Source organism: Lethenteron reissneri, chromosome 44, assembly GCF_015708825.2.
Source record: "Lethenteron reissneri isolate LAM-NWPU_2019-01 chromosome 44, ASM1570882v1, whole genome shotgun sequence".
Classification (NCBI taxonomy): Eukaryota; Metazoa; Chordata; class Hyperoartia; order Petromyzontiformes; family Petromyzontidae; genus Lethenteron; species Lethenteron reissneri.
Window position 1 is genome coordinate 5,613,042 of NC_083822.1, and position 20,867 is coordinate 5,633,908.

Genomic DNA, 20,867 nt, shown 5'->3' on the forward strand with positions numbered 1-20,867 from the left:
ACCATGGCTTACAGCTAAACTGTGTTGGTAAACCAGTGTGAAAATTAAATTCTGCTTGAACAGCATAAAAAACAATTAAACAGCGCCCCCTAGTGGTGATAAAAGTTGATCATTTTGCAAATAAAATCTACATCTTTTAATGTCTTTCGTTATCCACGATCCTCCTCCTCGTCTCTTTTATCCTGTGATCTCTGTAACTGCACCTCATATTTGTACAGAGATACATACATGTTGATACATCCACATTAGGCACTTAACTGTAAACCACTCACCTTGTATTTCGATTTAAAGCTTTCGTGACTGCAGGGATTCATCGTCTTGGTTCTTTCGGTAAAGTCACGTAGAAGGAAAATAATAAAAATAAAACATAAAATTATTCTCACGACGTTTCGGCCACAACGCAAGCAGCCGTGCCATTCAGACTCTGTCTACTCGACAGACCTGTTCTCCACCTGAAGACGGCTGCTTGCGTTGTGGCCGAAACGTCGTGAGAAAATTTTTATAGTTTTATTTTTATTATTTTATTATTTTCCTTCTACGTGACTTTACCGAAAGAACCAAGACGACACTCACCTTGTTTGAAGTGTCGTGTGTTATTCCGCATCTGTCATAATGTTAGTTGGTATGGGAGCACAGTTTGGTGGTATGCTGCAGCATTAGGCATTTAATCAAGAAAAAACAAGTTCCACAGTCAATCTAAATGTATTTTTTTTAATACTCCATTTTTCTCTCTCTCACAATAATCACACTGACATGCATTGATGTGCAAGTGATGATAAATTATGCCCTTCAACCAAACAGTTATCTTTCAAAGTGGCCTGGTGACAAGTAAGGACAACTAAGTTATGCAGAATACCGAACATTATTTCATCAAGAGATGTTTCACCTGAAGACGATTGCTTGTGCTGCGATCGAAACGTCGTGATCTATTATTCTTTCTACCTACGTGACTTTACCGAAAGAACCAAAGAGTAAGAGATCTTCATTTAGTGCTTTAATGCATTTTTCAAGGAAACACCCAATATCAAAAAGTCATGAAAAATACCACTAATGCCACAATGTCAAATCATTTATTCCTTCAAGATGTCTGGGAAATTATTGCAACATCCACTTTTGTTACAGCATGGAGAGTTTATCAGTGACCACCACTGCACTACAATTGTTATTTTCATTCAAAATACTTAAAACGTTATTCCTCCACATTTTACTATTTTTTTGTCGTGAAATTATCTGACACCCAATCCCTAAGCACATTTGGTGATTGTAAACGCATTCATCTGGAAGTTGTCTCTGAACTGACATCGATAGTTTTAACTTGCATTATTTAACATAATCTGTATTCTTTCTATGCACTTGCGAATGTGAAACAGAAGCCACTGTTCGACTGTAGACATTTTATTCCAGATCTGGGGTATACGGTAGATCGGGCAGCACGGTTCACTTGAACGTTCCAATGGCCTCTGTTCTTCAGGCTATTGTGTGGTCTGGCATTGTTGTTTCGTAGAAGGACTTCTGTCATCTTAATGTTTGGACACATTTTCCAAATGGAATTTTAACCTTCTTCAGCATCTTAGAAAAGCATACAAAGTTCCGTAGAAAATTTTAAATAATTTGTCACACATCTTGTATGCATGCAATATTAATTTCCTGAGCCATTTTTCCATAAGATGTGTTATTACTATCGAGTGTAATTAAGATATCGTATTGTCTATAACATTAGAATTAATCCTCCTGCATAAATAAAGCTCACATTGCCAAAACTTTAATAACGTTTTCAGAAGTTTGGCCCATTAAATTTTGATCCTGTTTTTGGCCAATAGGGGAAAAATGGAGTGCCAGGAGTAAGCCCACACACGAGAACAACAACATCATTAAAAACATTTCTAAACTGCCTTATACAGACAGGCACTGCATGTTTCCCACTGGCTGGGAGGTTTCCACCGATTCTGATTCCATTTCAAAGTAATGCACCAACCTTTCCAAGATGACTCTGAAGTTACAATTTGTATCATTAACTTCCCGCAGCCAGGTGGCAGAATAACATGCTTATCACAATGTTATAGTACTGCAGTCGAAACGACTCACACTGAACACGGTGTGGCTCTGCAATCTGCACGCCACCTGGATCACTACCATAACACCATTAGCTCACGATGAATGTGAATTTGGTTGAATTACATGTGACTTGGAGTGACTCGCTCAGTGCTCTAATATGGACAACTGGGCATTCTGTGCCACCTGTCAACCTTTCAGTAACTAATTAAAACAAAAAAAACCTCTTCTGTGTTTAACAAAGCCACAGACTAAAAATACAGCAGAATTATTTCAGATCGTAGCATTTCTTTAGAACAGAGTCGGCAGATAGATAGATAGTAGTACATTACTATCGTAGTACACTACTATTAATAGTAGTGGATAGTAGTGTCTATGTTCACTGGCGTTGAAAGTTTTGTGATTTGTGCTTGTACATCTCTGCCAATGCAACCCCATACTCTGTTAATTTAAAGTTGTATCAGATGTATTTCGAGACAAAGCACCTGACCTTATTACCGTACATTCCAGTTCTAGTCAATGAAAATACAAAGTTTAAATTTAGGAATTAGGAAGACAAGTCAAGCATATTAATACGAGCATTTATGCTTGAAACAGCACATGAGCACGTGTATACAAGTGTCCACATAGGTACTTATATCTGTGTGTGTCCTGGTATCTGGTGACATCTGTTGTATCAAACAGGCTTCAGCAGCAGCACAGCATCATCCAGAACATAGTGGTCATTGTAGAGGTCCCCTTCACATAGGTATGGCACACGTGTGAAGCTCTCCACCTTCGTACAGGAGAACAACAAACAACCACCACCATCACCACGTCATTTGGCGTACCGATGTACCTGAAGAACATTCACAATCGGTGCACATTGCCAGCGACGACCCGTGCATCGTAAACATGAAAACTGACAAAGAAAATGGAACAAAATACAAAAAGCGTGCAATGAATCATAGAGAGATGTATACTTAGAATTACACAACCGAGAGGAAGAGAACGTAGGTTAAAGAATATACGTACGTTAAATACGCGATTTGACTGTTAAGTACATCTTAGACAGGACTAGGGTTGTCACCTTTTCCACAGGGCAAACCTGGATATATGTATCAGTTGGCTTAAGTCGATAAAAACTGTACAGTACACTGCTATAAAGTTTAACACACTGCCAACAGATCAAATATTAAAGTGGAATACAATATGAAAAGGGTGTAATGAAGAGGTGGGTGGCCAGCACCACACCCGGTCATCTTTATCTCCTAAATACTGATGTTTACACACCAGGGACAATTAAGGCTGAGTCGATCTAGGGTAGGCCCAGTGCCAGTTAATATGTTCATCAATGATGTTGGCAATGAGTGAGAATCAAACTCGGGCTGCTGGGTTCATAGCGCAGTGTGCTAAACACTCTCTTACGTGCACCACATCATACAGATGGAGTATCTCAGTGGACAATGGAGGATAACAGGAGCTTGGATTGGAAATGAGAACACATTTTTATTTAAATTAGTAGACTTCAACTGCTGCAATGTCGTGTAATGATATTGCCTTGATGAATAATATAGCACCCAATTGTTATTTGCGTTGTTCCGTACTTTAAGTAATGATGCTGCAGTGGTACTAAGCATGGTTAAGATTGGTGCTGGGGCCAAACCTGAAAGCCGTTGGGCTGAAGGACATCGATCACAAGGCTGTTGAGCTGCTCTTCCCACGAATCCCCATGCACTGGCACGCACTCACTGGGCTGTTCCCATCGCCCACCTGTGCACGCACGCACACACAGATACACAAACATCCCCCCGTATAGCCTTAACAGACTGTTGGGGCAAGTGCTGTCGGCGAGTACCTGAGGGCCGGCACAGAACACGAGGGGGTGGGTGGCCAGCACCACGCTTGGCCGCATTTGTCTCCCCAATGGCGATGTTTACACACCGCACCAGGTACTCATTTGAAGCTGAGTCGACCTCGGGGAGGCCCAAGAACAGTTCAGATAATCGTCACTTGTGTTGGCCATGAGCGGGAAATCGAACTCGCGTCGCCAGGTTCGTCGCGCAGCGCATACAAACACACCCTCACTCTCCAGGGTTTTGCCCGCATGTGTGCAAACCACTGTACCACCGCTCCACATGCAATTAAATTAATAAACTAGATGCACATGAAAACAATGACTACAACATTTTAAGCCGGCTTGTAAAGAGTACTTATCTAACGAAGTTTCATCAGCCAAACCACATTGTGCCCACGCACATTACGACATTGCGTTCACTTCCCCACTGCAACGGGAAGGCATTCAGGGTTGAGTTGAGGTTGGCGCCATGAGCTTCTCAATTGGCGAGACACATAAACCTGTGTAACCATGCCTGTGGCCGGATATGATGTGTCACTGGCTTAACATCGCCATTGTGGACTACAATCTGTGCGTTCACTCTGGAACAGCTAGGCAATTCCAATTACTTAGCCTGATGATGGAATATAATTTATCAAAAGACTTAAGTGATTGACGCCTCCAGCCTTGTGAAAGTGAACCCAAGTTTAGTTCAAAATAAAATAGTGTCATTGTCTTCTGGGCAAACCATGGAGGTTAGATGTTAATTGTGAAATATCAGTCATCTAGCAGAAGGAAGTTTCTCATATGTTGTCTTCCACGATATAATTGTCCTATTAAGGTAACGTTATTGACGAGTGTTTTGAGTTTTTGGTAGAAGGAAGCGATGGTGAAGTGCGGTGGCATAAACGATACTGACCATTACGACCATGCCAACCTTCATTGTGTTCAAGCAGGTGACAGGTGACATCAACAATGATTTGTATGGCCAATTATAGTATACCAGTGGAAGTAACCGTCGTAAAACGATGGTTTTCCCCATGGCCAGCATCCCCATCTGCCCACCTCTGGGTGCCCGGATTATACAACGAGCGCACGCCTGGTGTGAAGAACTGTTGGAACAACAAAGTACCTCTCAAGCAATGGACGTGTCGACCTCCTAGACACATTACTTTTGCCGTCACTAGCAGAAACATTTCTTACTCAACAATAAAACAGCCCTCCCCTTCCTACTTTGCCAACAAGTTCTTTGCTGCATGTAATTCATCCAGTGCATTTGTAATTGAGCCGAGACCATGAACTCAATACACCTGAAAATCTTATCATCTAAAGTAGATGGCTAATCCAGGATTCTCGCCGGTACTAAATCAGTGTTCATGCTAGAATTGGGTAAAATCATTTCACGATTCACACCACCTATGATTGTGTAAGAGACGCCGAGAGGCAAACCCAATGACGTAAATAAATAAGCAATCAACTCACCAAGTCGTAAGAGTCATTAGACTTGGTGAGTTGATTAGTTGATTAGTTGAAAGTATATGCTCAATTCCCATTGGCGATCTGTCACGTACAGGCCTGACGTATTGAGCACACAGTCACATTGGAGGGTGGTGAAATATTCATATTGGCGGAGAGATTCATTTGGAAATTCCAATAAAAGTGAAATGTAAATGAGTGATCAGTAGGAAGGCCCATTTGGGAAACTAAGGGGATTGGTGGAACGACAGAAAGTTCAAGAAGGATGGAGAAGAGGATAAAAGGATCTGGAAAGGGGAGTTTGGGGAACTTGAACGGAGTAATTCCCAGAAATTGGTAAGTGATGTGGGTTGTATGTGTTGAAGAGAAATAAAAAAACGAGTTACACAATGTACCCGGCTGGAACTCCTGTAGAATTGTAAGAATTGTCATAACTAAGGGTCATGTTCAAACATTTAACATTTAATTTGTACCATCCCATTTGTATTTGTCTCAAATACTTTCTAAATTGTGCCATCTTATCCATTCCATTAGCCTACAGGGAACTTAATGTAATTTTCATAAATTGTAATTAAACAAGTTAAATAAATGAGCGCAACAATTGTAATCGACGAATCAATTACATGCCTACTTGAGTAAAAACCGTATTGCTCTTACTACCTAGTCTAGACAAATATCCCTTGTTTAGTTGTATAGACAGACCATCGGGGCAAGTGCTGTTAACAAGCATCTATATTCATACTGGTTTATAGGCCAGTGATCAACCACTCTGCCACCATTTCCCCACTAGGTGACGGTAATATCTAACACACAAGTGCACGCACAAAACAGTTTTCCCCACTTGTTTAATCCTGAAAAATATGTTGTACGTTTCACATGGAAGTTGCAGGAGCTGGTTCCTCTATTTGTTACCACCAAAACACTTGCACAACACCTTCTGTCACGCGAGCTGTATGACTCTCACAGCAGTGGGCCCCAACACTGTCACACTGGTTACACTGGATCATCAGAGACAACTTCAGCTCAGCTACAATGATGGGAGCACGATCTTCCATCATCTTCGTCCTCATGCTCCATGCGATCTACCTGCCAGGTACCAACTCATGAACACAGTAATACTGTTTCTATCTAGCTAGTTGCGGCTGTGGCTAAAGTGCTTGACTAACAATGACTTACAATCAGAACTTACCAATTCAGCTCCCCGGTTGGAGTTGGCTCCATCAAGGGTTTAAATGAACATCTGGTGCCGTATGTGAACACCAGCACAGGGAAGACAAAGGCGGTAGGGTGTGACGTTCGCAACAAAACCCTCCCGTGTGCCTTGTCGGCGTTAATACGTTGCTCACTAACAGAACTCGACACTGAAGTGTGTTTTGTCTATACGGGGGGGATCTTGGTCTTCGTCTTGTATCTGTATGTATGCCTCTAATATCTATAGTGCACGAGAATCTCAACATGTGTACTGTAGGTGTTAGTGGCAAAAGACAAAGATCCCCCGTATAGCCTGAACAGACTGTTGGGGCAAGTGCTGTTAGCGAGCACCTATGAAGGCTGGAACGGCATATGAGGGAGTGGGTGGGCAGCAACCACACCCAGCCACCTTTATCTCCCCAGTGGCTTTGATTTTTACACACTGCACCAGGTACTCATTTGAGATCGAGTAGATCTCGGGAAGGTTCAGGAACGATTTAGATAATCATCAATGGTGTTGGCCATGAGTGTGAATCGAACTCGGGTGGCCGGGTTCGTAGCGCGGCGCACTTGTCGCGACACATGGATACACACGCACTTATACACTCACAGAGACAAAAATCCGCTGTGTCGTCTGCACAAGTGATATTAGCGAGCACATATTAAGGTATCTACACATAAACTGATTTCATCACTCCATCTCTTCGTGCAAGTCCTCACGGACGCATTCCATTCTATGGCTGCCACTCCATTATTATAGTGCTTAACGAATTCTTATCTGCGATTTTTGTTGATTAGAGTCGTGCTGCAAATTCATCCGATTACCCTCGATATTTACCCCGGAGACAAGTGGAGAAATATCACAGATACCCCATTGATGATATGATTCAGAATACTGGTCCTCCATATCATAACATGAGTTCTGCAAAGTATAAACTAGGGTTGTTAAAAAACAGTTTTATTTACTTACGGGATATCACATTGCAATAGCCGATAAAAAAAATGTTTCCGGTTTGCTGCGCACACAATAATGTATTATAATGAACGTGAATGTACAATAATGTATATTTACGTGTGTTATATCTGTCATCTTTAATGTGATGTAATTGTTAGCACACTTTACTTGCAATCCCAGAGATAGCGATTCGATTCGGTCACCCAGCAACGACGTTAAAACGATGCGGTAAGCTCCTTGAATTTCCTTGCCTCTGTCCACCAGACAGGATAATGGACACTCCACAGTTAGTGGATTGACACGTTTTTTGTGGTGGGGTGAAGTGTGGATACCGCCCATCCCTTGCAACACGTCTGGTCTGGTAGGCATGGAAAATAAGAGCAGGTATCCTCTGGAGATCTGAGTAGCCCTTCTGCCAGCAAGCAAGCAAGAAATTGCAGAGTTGCACCTCCTTTAACCTTTCATTCATGAGAAACAAACACATCAGACAGGGCCCTAATTTGGCTGCCTCAGGCATATGTGCAGTAAGATGGCTGCCGCTGGCCAATCAGACTCGCACGCACCATGTTGATTGTATGTTTATACTTGCCAATGGTACATTCATTCCAAACATTCCACGTGAAATGGTTGCTGCTGCCTCTTGAGTTTTGGAAAAGGAAATCGATAAAGTTACGGTTTTACCGGTTGTTTAACAACTCGAGTATAAACTTATGACTGATTAGGTTAAACTTTGTTTGCAACAAATATTTTCAAAGATGGCTTCCCAACTCCCACCCAAGGCCATTGTGATAACAAAGGGGCAGAGGTCAAAGGAACTTGGGGGGGGGGGGTCGAACCCACAGAGCCTCCTGGCTCATTAAGCATGCAGACAAGAATTTGAGGCACGCAAGTGCTGAAATGTCATAATAATTAAAGATGCAAAGAAAACGTTGCATGGATCTGCCTGATCTTTCACATTCACCCTTGTTGCAGGAACATTCTGCCTCCATGTGACCCAACCTGACAGGTGCGTATTGGCAATGGAGGGCGAGCGCACTGAGATCGCTTGCTCTTATGTTCTTGATAAATCAAACACAAGCGTGAATTTCAAAAATGCGGGCTCCATGTTGTGGGAAAGCAAGCGGAACACCAACAAAGACCTTGTCCTGGACTACCAGCGCGAACACCACACTGTCATATGGGGCCCAAACTACAAGGATGTGGCGAAAATACCGAACGCCACCTCAGATGGTAGTTGTACGTTAGTTCTGCAACAAGTGGCCATTGAGCACGAGGGCATCTATACCTTCATGCTGATCGCAACTGACGGGAAGACGGTCATGGCACATGGTGATGGTACAAAGCTATTCGTGAAAGGTGAGTTGATGTCCAGTTTATGTCAAGATAACAATAATTATTACTTCCTAACACCCCACCAGCCTTGAAACGGTATCTGCTATTGGAAATCGCACCAACTTCCCAACAATGTTAGTCTAAAAAGGAGAAAGTCGGGTTGGTCTTTGGTCAAATTATAATTTTTTTCTTCACTCATTCAGTACATATTATATTCAACACATTATTCTCACCCAGGGTCAACATTATTTTTTTAAACTTGTTTAGTGGCTGAAAATGTTTCATGAACCATAAGCAACATTATGTGTTGATAATAAATTATTGCATTCACAAGTTGATGCAAAATAATACATTTTAATCAATCTATAAATTGTTACAAACAAAGTAACAACAACTCGTGGGCAATATTTTAGTTTTCATAGCCCAACGTGAGTAAAATAACGGTGTGTTACGACGAGGTTCATCTGGTAATTCATACTGATGGAGATAGACTCGGACAATCCTCAAGAAATGTGAAAATAGGAGGCATTTTTTAAGAAAAGTTGTCAAACTTCCTTGTCCAAAGGATTTTGGTATGTCAAAACCGAATATTTTGTTTTCCATGCTCGATTTTGATGTTTTATGACTGAAATTGCCATAAAGCAAAATGGCCACTATGCAAAACTTCAAAGGGCCATAACAGAGAGATAAAGTCATGATATTTGCATCTAATACCATGCTTTTGATGCCTACAAGCACATTGAACTCATCAGAATAGGACTGACTATGTTCATTATATCTAGGTGGAAACTATTATCAAAAACATTGCAATGAATAGTTATGGGAAATTATGTAACACAGAAAAAAATATATATTGACATATAAATTTAATGCACAAATTAACTGACATTTATATGTATCACCTTTAATTACCGGTTAACTCAAAATACTTTCCTCAAAATGCCCCCTAAACTGTATGCAGCAACATGAAAATTTTTTACTTAAAGCTTTCGTGACTGTAGCAATTCATATTCGAGGTTGGCGCGAGAAATTCAACCTGTCAATGTAAAATCGGAGGGCCGAAGCCACAAGTGGAAACCCTCCGCGTAGAGGCGGAATTTATCGCGCCAACATGGCCACCTCCGCGCGCCAACCTCGACGTGGCGGCGGTTCTGCGTTCTTACATTAACATGCTAATCTCTCACATTAGCATAGCCACTTCCACGCGCTCTCCGTGGAGGCCACTCTCCGATCTTACATTAACATGCTAATCTCTCGATTTAAAGCTTTCGTGACTGCAGGGATTCAGCTTCTTGGTTCTTTCGGTAAAGTCACGTAGAATGGAAATAATAAAATAATAAAAATAAAACATTAAATAATTCTCACGACGTTTCGGCCACAACGCAAGCAGCCGTCCTCAGGTGGAGAACAGGTCTGTCGAGAAGACAGAGTCTGAATGACACACCCCAGACGCTCCAAGCCTGGGGTGTGTCATTCAGACTCTCCAAGCCTGGGGCTTGTCATTCAGACTCTGTTTTCTCGACAGACCTGTTCTCCACCTGAGGACGGCTGCTTGCGTTGTGGCCGAAACGTCGTGAGAATTATTTAATGTTTTATTTTTATTATTTTATTATTTCCATTCTACGTGACTTTACCAAAAGAACCAAGAAGATGCTAATCTCTCACATTAGCATAGCCACCTCCACACGCTCGCAGTGGAGGCCGCTCTCCTATCTTACATTGACATGCTAATCTCTCACATTAACATCACTAGCCCCGCCTACTTCGTTTATGACCCTTGGACTACACCCATTTTAAACCTCCCCCTCTTTTTTCCTCCTGATGACGATCACTTGTGTTGTGATCGAAACGTCGTAGTTTTTGTTTATTTTATGTTTATTTTGATTAATTTGAACCTCTCTACGTGACTTTACCGAAAGACCCAAAGAATATATGAGAAATTGTCCAAGTAAAAAGAAAAACACTAAATAAGGAATTCTCTAAACATCTCAACGCAGGATCCTCCTGGACAAGTCCTAATACTCAGTGAGGCTTTACTGGAAAAAGACTCCATTTTGAATGTAGAAATGTCTGTATTTGTTTCTTCAAAACCAGCAAGCAAACGTGAAGATGATAACGACTCAGGGGAATACGTCATTCTGGTCGTGCTTGTTGTGGTGTTACTGGCATACAGCCTGGCCACTACTATCCTGGCTGTAGCTCTCTGGCTCAAGGTATCCACCTCACAGCACCAAAACACTGACCACACTAAAGATCTCATGGAACCAGTATAATAATCAGATCTCTGTTCCACCATCTGTCAATCCATCCTTGGGTTTTATGATTGGCTGAAATTAAGATGATATATTTTAGAAGTAAACATTGTTTTATTACTGACAAAACATTCACTGAGTGGGAGTGATTTTCACCTTAGTGCTATCATGAAAGTGACGAGTTACTGCATGGAAATGCCTATAATGTGTATCAGTGGTGTTTTTCTGTAAATTTCATATTTACCAGCTCTGATACAATATCTGCATGGTGAATCCGAAAAGAGACGTTTCAATAATATTTTAAGGATCACAGACACTACAGTAATAGTGGAAGAGAACACTTATAGGCATCCAATAATATACATTCACTCATATTACATAGATTGTACAATTATATACATGAATGGATAATCTCAGAATATATATATATTTTTTAAATTCTTAAATGCATTATTGTGCCAACATCCGACAGATTCGATTGCCGTTCCGGATTGGTCAGCCAGCTCCTGAAGATTTCCCCCCCTCAGGTTCAACAGAGATTGACACTCCACACACATATGCGGTGAGGCTCATGCACAATCAAAACCCACCAAACCCACTCAAATGTCACAACCAGTTTTTTTACGCATTAACGTCTGTCTGTCCATCTCTCCAAAGGCAAGTACGACACCTCCAATCAATATCATCTAATATCAACCAAACAGTAGCCAATTGGTAGGAACTTACTCTATATAAAACCAGCCAATTTGATCAAAAGGGTTTGCCAAGTCTTGGAGACAAACCTGAGCAATGGGGACTATTTGCAAGTATGCATGCCAATATTTCCCTGACAGCCAGTCGTCGGTTTCCTCCTGCGAAGTAAATACTACTGGACATCTGTGAAAACTAACTTCATAGCTCATCGGATTCCTCCAGTCGAACTTAAGATTCTGATAAAGATTCTGATTCTGACTTCTGAGGCCAAATACATGTGTGTACATGATATATGATCCGGTTTATAATGTTAGATTGGAGTTGATCAATTAGCACCAAATAGAATCTATTTGGGGGTAATATGAAGGCACAGTGGTTAATGTATCGCCGGGTGACGGTGGTGCACGCTTGTTATCCAGTACTGTGGAGGCGACGGATGTTGTGACATTCCCTTCCCCTGGGTCTCGAGGAGGAACCATGCCCTCACTCGCTATAAGGTGGTACAGCAAACATGTGGAATACATCTGCTTTGTATGTATGGGATAGAGCGCTTCTCCTTCGCATGCGTGGGTTTTCTCCAGGTGCTCAAGTTTCCTGCCACATGTAAACTCATGAATTTGCTGATAACACCTTCATATATAGAGGACCACAGAGCTTTGGGAATTGTTGGCATCAGCTCATCACATGACTACCTTCCTACTTGTTTGTGGTTCCTCTCGCCTCTCAGTTGTTCTCTCTCTTTGAGAGTGAGCGATTACTGTGAATGTTACGAGCTGAAATTATTATCAAAAATGAAACTTGAGACCTGAATTTGATTCCTGACCATGGCCAACATCAGTGGGAGTTATATCTAAAATTACCCTGCCCCCTCCTCCCTTTACCAATCCACACTGACCACTGTGAATTACGGTAAAAAAAAAATATGACCAACACGTTTTGGGGAGGTCTTTATCTCGCAGTGGTTCGATGAAGGGCTGTAGATAATTGTTTTATTATTCATAGTCAAAATTTTGATTTAAAGCTTTCGTGACTGCAGGGATTCATATTCTTGGTTCTTTCGGTAAAGTCACGTAGAAGGGAAATACAAAAATAAAAAATATATAAAATAAAAATCTTGCTGTGGATTTCACACCTGATGATGATTGCTTGTGTTGCAGTCGAAACGTCGTGAGAATTTTTATTATGTTTAATATTTGTATTATTTCCCTTCTGCATGACTTTACCGAAAGAACTATGAATATTCTTAGTCTGTTTGTGCAATCACAAAAAAATCCTCAATTGATTTTGTTTTTAGTTTCTCACACAGCACAATATTACTTCATGTGAGAACAGCCAAGAAAGATGATAACACATAACTACTATGTTCATCAATATATTGATCTCACTCAGCGCTAGAAAGTGATGCTTTGTGATTTGTAAAGAATGGTTAAACCATATAAAACATTTCAAATTGTCATCATGGCATGTGACTAAGACATTTAATTCGAAACTCTGCAGCTAAGTATCACTCTGTGCCAGAGAACGGCCTCCTAAGATGACATTGTATAACTACATACATCTTAAGTTTCTTCAATAGACCTCATTATCCACCCTAGAATTACATTTGAAATCCTTGCAAAAATTGTTTATCACATTTCAATCAAACCAAAGTTTCAAATAAAGAATATGCCAAGTTAAGTGAAAGATAACATATACGTTGGATATTAGTTAAGTCAATGGTAACTGTGCTAAGACAATTAAACCATTACCCCTCACAAACTGGATTCATATAAAAGTGTTCACCAATATTCAAACCCAATATCTCAATGCTATTTTCTCAGACCTTTAAGAGTCATTATGGGCTCTGTGAGCTGACCACCTTGGCAATGCCTGTATCAACTTCACGAGACACCACATTTCAACTTTGCTATCCCTACTGTACATTCTTGTACTTAATCTCACTATTGGCTCTTACATATTTAAACATGTCAATATTCAACAGCTTATCCATGTACACGATGCGTTACTGCCTACTCTTTCTTCATATTCCTTTCAGTAAGTAAAGTGTGACCAGCTAAATTTCTGTTGAGATGTAATACATGCATAAATATATATGGAGAAAATGAACCATTTGGGATTTACTGATGACCTAGTCATTGTAATAACCAATGCAAATGACCCACATGAATGGGTTAACTTAATAAATAAGGCTGCAAAGTTGGGCTCAAAACACAGCAGAATGTGTACCTATGGCAGTTATTAATGGTGAACCAGGATCAAGACGATCAAATAAAGAGACGGATGAGAGCAGATTTGAGTAGCTTTTGGAACACTGAACTTAATTTTAAAAAAGCTAAATACAAAAGTGCCTAAATGAGAAAGTTGTTAAACAATGTAAATGGTCTGCTATAACATGTCGTATTAGCACAGCCATTGGCAATTAGGATTAAACAAGAGCTGAACAGTGTATACATATTCTTGGTTCTTTCGGTAAAGTTACGTAGAAGGGAAGTAATAAAATAATAAAAATATAATAAAAAATTTATAGTAATAAAATAATAAATATTTAACTTTTTTTTTTATTTCCATTCTACATGACTTTACCAAAAGAACCAAGAATATGAATCCCTGCATTCATGAAAGTGTATAAATAAGCATGCAAATATGCATGCTTACATTTACAATGAGTGAACGGAAGAGGACCATATGGATTATAGAACATACACAAGTTAAATATATCATATTGACTGCGAATAAGTGGGCTTGGGCAAGAAACATCGCTGAAAGGGATGATGGCCGTTGGTAGAGGATACTGATGAGAGGATGTTCACTGCGGAGATGAAGTGATGAAATCTGCTCATGCGCAGCAGCGAGATGAATCAGAACCGGGATGACAATCCCTTGGGGAAGTCTTCAAGAGCAATGGACAGATGATGGCTCATGAATGTGATAACATAGCACACAGTGGCATTGTGCATAATAATGTAGAAGAGACTCAGGGTAGGTTAATATAATTATCAATTGTGTACATGGTGTGAAATTTTACTCGGTTTGATAACTACGTAGCATGTATGTGCACACACACGAGCACACATCTACTTCCACAAACAAAACCCACTTCCCTACGTTCAACCCACATGAGTCATCATGCAGGAAGGTAATGTTTATTGGGGTAGTGCAAAATACAAACAACTCTTACCTTATAGTTAGACACCTAGGTTGTGCGTCTACAGCTCTCTAACAATAGTTTGAAGGCTTATTAATGATTTTTTCTAAACATTTCAAGTCATTCAGGCATTTCAGATGACATATTACAGAACGAATCTATTAAACGTGGGAGTGATATCGAAACCGTACGCAGCCAACCATGCTAAATCGAAGGTGTGGGGGAAGAAGAGAATCAGAATATTTATTTATACTGGAGGAATCATATGAGCTATAAAGCTCTTTTTCACAGAAGTCCAGTAGTTTGATAGATGTCCAGTAGACAACACCCATCAAATAAATGTACGATTAATGTAATTTTAAACTATACTTTTGCATTAACGATGGTGCAAACTTTTGTCAGACAGCACAAGCATACAGCAAATAAAACACATTCCTGCGGAGGGAGCCGGTAGGAACGTTGGGTTGCTCGGTTAATGACCAGGGTCAACGGCGGTGTGGTGTATTCCGCAAATATGCCCGACTGTGAGGGCGGGCACAAGCCGACGTGAGTAGGTTAAACGTTGAGTTTTATAAGGGCACCACGGGGTGACCAGCCCCTCCCCACCCAGCCCACCCCTCCCACCCCCCACCCAGCCCCTCCCCACCCAGCCCCTCCCCACCCAGCCCCTCCCCTCCCAGCCCCTCCCCACCCTCCCCACCCAGCCCCTCCCCACCCTTTCCTCTCCACTCAGCCCTACCCCTCCCATTTTTGGATGCACGACGGACGGACACAATAATCCCCTGTGGGCTGGTGTAACCAGGAGGTTCCTACCAGGAACACGTTCCTTCGGAGTGGTCAGGTAGGAACTTGGTTGGACAGCGCATTCGTGCACGACAGCCAGACAACTCATACCTGGTGGGCAGTGTGGAACCTGTTGTTCCTACCTGTATAGAAGATAACTTGACTTTAGGTAGCCAGGCAGACAGCCAGGTAGCCAGGCAGCCAGGCAGACAGCCAGGTAGCCAGGCAGCCAGCCAGGTAGCCAGCCCCCTTAACTATCGGCCCCTCCCCCTTGCTTAGGCCCCTCCCATTACCCCCCTCCCTTAGGCCCCTCCCCTGACCAATCCCCCATATCCTTAGGCCCCTCCCCTGACCCCCCCTCCCTTAGGCCCATCCTCTGAACCCCCCCCCCCCTCAGGCCCCTTTCATGACTGCCCCCTTCCTTGGGCCCCTCCCCTGACCCCCCTTCCCTTAGGCCCCTCCCCTGACCCCCCTTCTGTTAGGCCCCTCCCCTGAGCACCCCCCCCCCCATATCCTTAGGCCCCTCCGCTGACCCCCCCCATCAGGCCCCTCCCCTGAACCCCCCCCCCCTCAGGCCCCTCTCCTGACTCCCCCCTTCTTTAGGCCCCTCCCCTGACCCTCCTCCCTTAGGCACCTCCCCTCTCCGTACCCGGCAGTAGGTCTCCACCAATCAAAGAGCTGTTTGTAAGGTCTCCACCAATCAAAGAGCTGTGTGTATTATATATTTATTTATGCACGACAGACAGTCAGACAGACAATAAATCCCTAAATCCCTGGTGGGCAGTGTGGAACATTGTTCCTACCTGTATAAACTCTTGATAAGAGCTGTTTTATTATATGACGTTTGTGTATGTTCCTTTAAGAAAGGTTGGATTTGACTGTTTGTTTGTCTTTTCCTCTGTGAATGTGAACCCAGTCACTGAATGCTTCTACTCCGCAAACGTACAGTGATCTGAACAACCTCCCTCAAGAAGAACTAAGCCCACGTGAAGCCATTGCCACTGCTGTAAAGAAGAAAGATGTAAGTCGATGTGCCTATTCTGAGCATTGCTAAAAAAATTGAGTTAGAAATGTTATACCCAACAAAGAACTATGTAAGGCTTACATAAACAGTGCCTGTTAAGTTGTGAGACCATTTTTATCGCTAATTAAACAGCATCCTAAATGTTATCAGCTGAAGTATGCCAAATTAAGTGGCAAACATAATTTGGCCCAATTTATCAAGCTTCTGGAAAGGGATAGGGTCAGAAGGTGTGATGTAGCTCATTCAAACAAGACTTTAATTTCACTTTACAATCATATCACATTCCCTTATCACCAGTGGTAGCGAATGTTTTCATGGAGAAATTTGAAACAGATGCCATCCTGACATCCACCCTACGTCCTTCCCTGTGGAAGAAATACGTAGATGACACTTTCGTCATCTGGCCACATGGCCAGCCAGCATTGAACCATTTTTTTCCAACCACATCAATTACACACACCCATCCATAAAATTCACCATGGAATTGGAAAATGATGGCAAGCTACCATTCCTGGATGTTTTGATCAAGAAGAGGCCTGATGGCTCGTTGGGACATTCCGCCTACAGGAAAACCACCCATACGGATTCCTATCTAAAGCCTGACTCCCACCACCATCCGGCCCAGAAGAACTCTCTCATCAAAACACTACACCATAGGGCCCGCTGCATATCCGACCAGCGCCACCGAGCCAGTAAACTGTAGCACGTACACCAAGCCTTCAAGATGAATGGATACTCAGACCGTACAATCCGCAAAGCAAAGCTGTAGCCCCAACCATGGGGAAACAACCATCTGAGGACCCAATCAAAACCATCACCTTGCCATACATAGCAGGTGTTACCAAAAATATTTCCAAAATCTTAAACAAACACAAGATCCAGGTCCGAGTCAATACAGTACACAAAATCTGTGATTTGATCCCAATTGTGAAGAATGTCATTCCGGACATGCAATACCCTGGTGTCTACAAACTAAGTTGTGTCTGTGGCAGCAGTTACATTGGGGAAACGAAACGACATGTCTCGGACCGTGTTCGCGAACACAAGGCAGATTTGAAACACGGCAGAACCAATACCTCTGCAGTGGCTGATCATTGATATAACGCAGTGGGCTCGCACGATATTGTTTTTTTCCGAGACCAAGGTACTCTGCAAACCTTTGGGCTACTATCATAGATTTGTCCATGAAGCCATCCAGATATATAAACACAGAGACAATTTCAACCGAGAAGATGGGTAAAAGCTGAGCAATCATTGGAAGGACATTATTAACAAGGCAAAGTCATAACTTGCTGTGGTGCTTCTATTCTTCCCTGCCGTTTGGCTGTTATCTCCGACTCTCTGAGTTGCATTGCCCTCTTAGGTACCTCTGCGTTAACGAGCTGGGGTCTCACTAACATGGCCACCTCTGTTCCCTTAGCCTGGATGTACCGATGGTTCTGGCTGTGTGATGGGCTTTGTGTCTCACTGGCGTGACCACCGTTGCGGTGGTTCCCTTGCGTGGATGCGCTTGCCTCACAGCGCAGTTGGCAGCGCCGCAGCTTGTGTTACACATAGACATGACATTAACTTACTAATCCCCCTAATCTCCCTGCGTAATCTCTCCCATCAACATAGTGCTAACCTCCCATTAACACTGCTGTTGTGCGCATATGCGGGGATGATACTCTTATGCAGCGATGGAAGCTCATTTCATCCTAATCTATCTTCCTAATCTCTCTTTCCCTAATTTCCCCAATTAACACAACTGACGTGCTTGCGTCCGGGGATGGAATTCCTTTCCAGCTCAGACCCCGCTTGCTTGTCCATCGCCACATAAATAACATCTTGTTGTAACAGCTCTCTCGCTGGTTCAGCAGTTCCACTGCTGGATTATTTTTTCCGCCTGAGGACGACCGCTTGTGTTGCGATCGAAACGTCGTGATATATTATTTTTCGTTTTATTTTTCTACCTACGTGACTTTACCGAAAGAACCAAAGAGTAATCATATCGCAGGCGTATTTTTGGAATCGTGAGAATCCTCTCGGTTCACTCAACATCACATCATATCATGGAAGCGCTCCAGAAAACAACAGCGCTACTTCTGAAAGTTACTTTAATAGGCCTCTCTCCCAATGCTAATTGATCCCTTCAAGAATTGTAACGATTAGTTCACGAAACATTCACCTCATCTATATATAAATCTAGCTAAGATCTATAAACCTATATATTTTAGTCTTCATGGATAATATACCAATTCGTTGCATGCAGGTAAGCTCAATTTATTTAGTTTAACACGTAATTTATGTATTTGCCAATGTTCCCTCTTTCTTCTTATCCCCTTGTCTCATCCCTTTCTATTAATATTACTGTTTTTTAAAGTTTGTTTAGTGTATTGGTTGTTAATTGTTGATCCAGGTCACACTCGCAAAATAAACTTTGAGTTTAATTTGGTTCTCACCTGGTAAAATAAAGAATTCACCTGTTAAAATGCTGAGAACCACAAACTTGGCACAAGCAATAAGGATTCGTTTTAATTATGAGTTATGGTTGTCCAGTTTTAAATCTGGGATACAGTTGTGCCAGTTCAGTGCTCTGACATGAATATCACCTCCATTAGACATTTTTTGGGCTTTTGCAAGGTTGGTCCTGCAGTCGACCTTTCATCACGGATTTTATGCTGTGTGTCTGTGGATCTTCACCACCCCTCTCGTCCCACAGCTCAAGAAAGTAAGGTTGCAGATGGAAGTGAAAAAGTCTCCGATTTATGAGAACATCAAGGGCAAGACGCTACCCAAGTAATGGAGCTTTCAACAACAAAAAAACAAGATTTTTTTTTTGGCTTTCCAATTAAGGTTGTAAGTTTTAATGCATTATTTCTGTCTGTCCATGGGGGGGGGGGGAGGGGGGGGGGTAGCTCGCTCGTGTAAAGATATTCCAATATGAACAAAACGTTAGCATAAAATTGTGTTGCTGTTGGGGACCCTGCATCAAATTGGCCACGTTGATCCAAGAGTTGTCCAAAACCTGGCAATTATCAGAATAATATTTATTTAGACTAGAGGAATCCAGTCTAAAATTAAAAATAAGCACCAAAGGAATGATTTTTGGTGGCCAAGGCATCTTAGATATTGAGCACCATGTAATGCTATCTTCTTGTGAGGCTTAGAATACAATGTCATTATTGCCGAATGAAATACTTCGAAGGACAAAGCCATGTTGTAAAGTATTACATAATTAATAGGTATGCATCATTGTTCTTCCTTGTTAAAAATGTAAAATTAAATACCGCATATAACTAAGTTTCATACTTTGAGTTTTATCAACATTTTCATTAAAATATGTCAAAGCCAAAGCATAAGGTAAATAAATGTTGTCTTGAATTTCATATGACCGGTAAAGTATGAATCTATATTAAGGATGACCCCACAACAAAGCTGTTTCAATGTGTCTTTTTATTAAACCTCTCTCAAGCTGTCATGTAATCTCGAGTTTAAGTTTGGGAGGTGAAGTCGAGATTTACTAAATCAGATTTCAACTGTAATCCCAAACGAGTAACTTGCACATCATATTTCAGCATTGGGGTGCTTGGCGAATACTGTTGACATTGCTTTTTTGTCTATGGAAGTAAATTGGAGAACCCGAGGGAAACCCATGCAGAAAGGTGGAGAACATACAAATTCCACACAGAAAGGTAGCCAAGTCAGAAATAGAACCCAGGCCCTTCTTGTTGTGAGGCACAAGTGTTACCGATGTGCCATCTTGCGGCCAACACGTTGGTACGTTTATTTTTATTATCAAACCTCAGGACCGCCACAGCATGATCGAGGTGAACTCCTTTGTCAGGGAGGTGTGTTCACAAACCTGAATGGTCAATCAAGCAAAATGTGAGATTACTATCTCGTGTTGTATGCAATAGAAATTTGGACTGAAACAGGAAGACATAAGTAAACGAGAACGTTTTGAGATGTGTGTATGGCATTGGATTTAGAAAGTCAGTGGGATGGAAAGAATGAGTAATGAGGAAGTTCTGTAGTAGGTTTTGGGAGAGTTTTAATTATAAACATCTAAAAATGGTGAAAGATGTGGACTGGACACAATCTCAGATGTGAAAACAGAATGAATGAGGTTTGCTGGGAAAGAGATCAAGGGGAATAAAGAAGGAATA

At 41.8% G+C, this 20,867-nt stretch overlaps 2 protein-coding genes across 7 annotated transcripts in view; one reads left to right on the forward strand and one right to left on the reverse strand.

Moving 5' to 3' along the window:
* Positions 1-697: 697 nt before the first annotated feature.
* METTL9 (methyltransferase 9, His-X-His N1(pi)-histidine) overlaps positions 698-20,867 on the reverse strand; it is a 30,037-nt gene continuing 9,867 nt past the window's right edge. For all 6 annotated transcript variants that reach the window (XM_061570094.1, XM_061570095.1, XM_061570093.1 and 3 more), the window contains 2 exons: positions 3,698-3,804; positions 698-2,827 (listed from right to left, as the gene is read on the reverse strand). In XM_061570094.1, coding sequence (XP_061426078.1) covers positions 2,729-2,827; positions 3,698-3,804 — 206 coding nt within the window. In that variant the 3' untranslated portion in view covers positions 698-2,728. The remainder of the gene's footprint in view (positions 2,828-3,697; positions 3,805-20,867) is intronic.
* LOC133353669 (uncharacterized) lies at positions 6,254-19,591 on the forward strand. The gene is made up of 6 exons (XM_061570096.1): positions 6,254-6,437; positions 8,463-8,846; positions 10,917-11,035; positions 11,547-11,636; positions 16,612-16,716; positions 19,421-19,591. The coding sequence occupies exons 1-6, from the start codon at positions 6,377-6,379 to the stop codon at positions 19,499-19,501; spliced, it is 840 nt and encodes a 279-aa protein (XP_061426080.1). The 5' UTR covers positions 6,254-6,376; the 3' UTR covers positions 19,502-19,591.

Excerpts from the sequence above, each read along its gene's own strand:
- LOC133353669 (XM_061570096.1), top strand. The coding sequence starts at position 6,377 with ATGATGGGAGCACGATCTTCCATCATCTTCGTCCTCATGCTCCATGCG. Across the intron at positions 8,847-10,916 it reads TACAAAGCTATTCGTGAAAG|CAAGCAAACGTGAAGATGAT; the intron begins GTGAGTTGATGT and ends CTTCAAAACCAG. Across the intron at positions 16,717-19,420 it reads CTGCTGTAAAGAAGAAAGAT|CTCAAGAAAGTAAGGTTGCA; the intron begins GTAAGTCGATGT and ends CTCGTCCCACAG.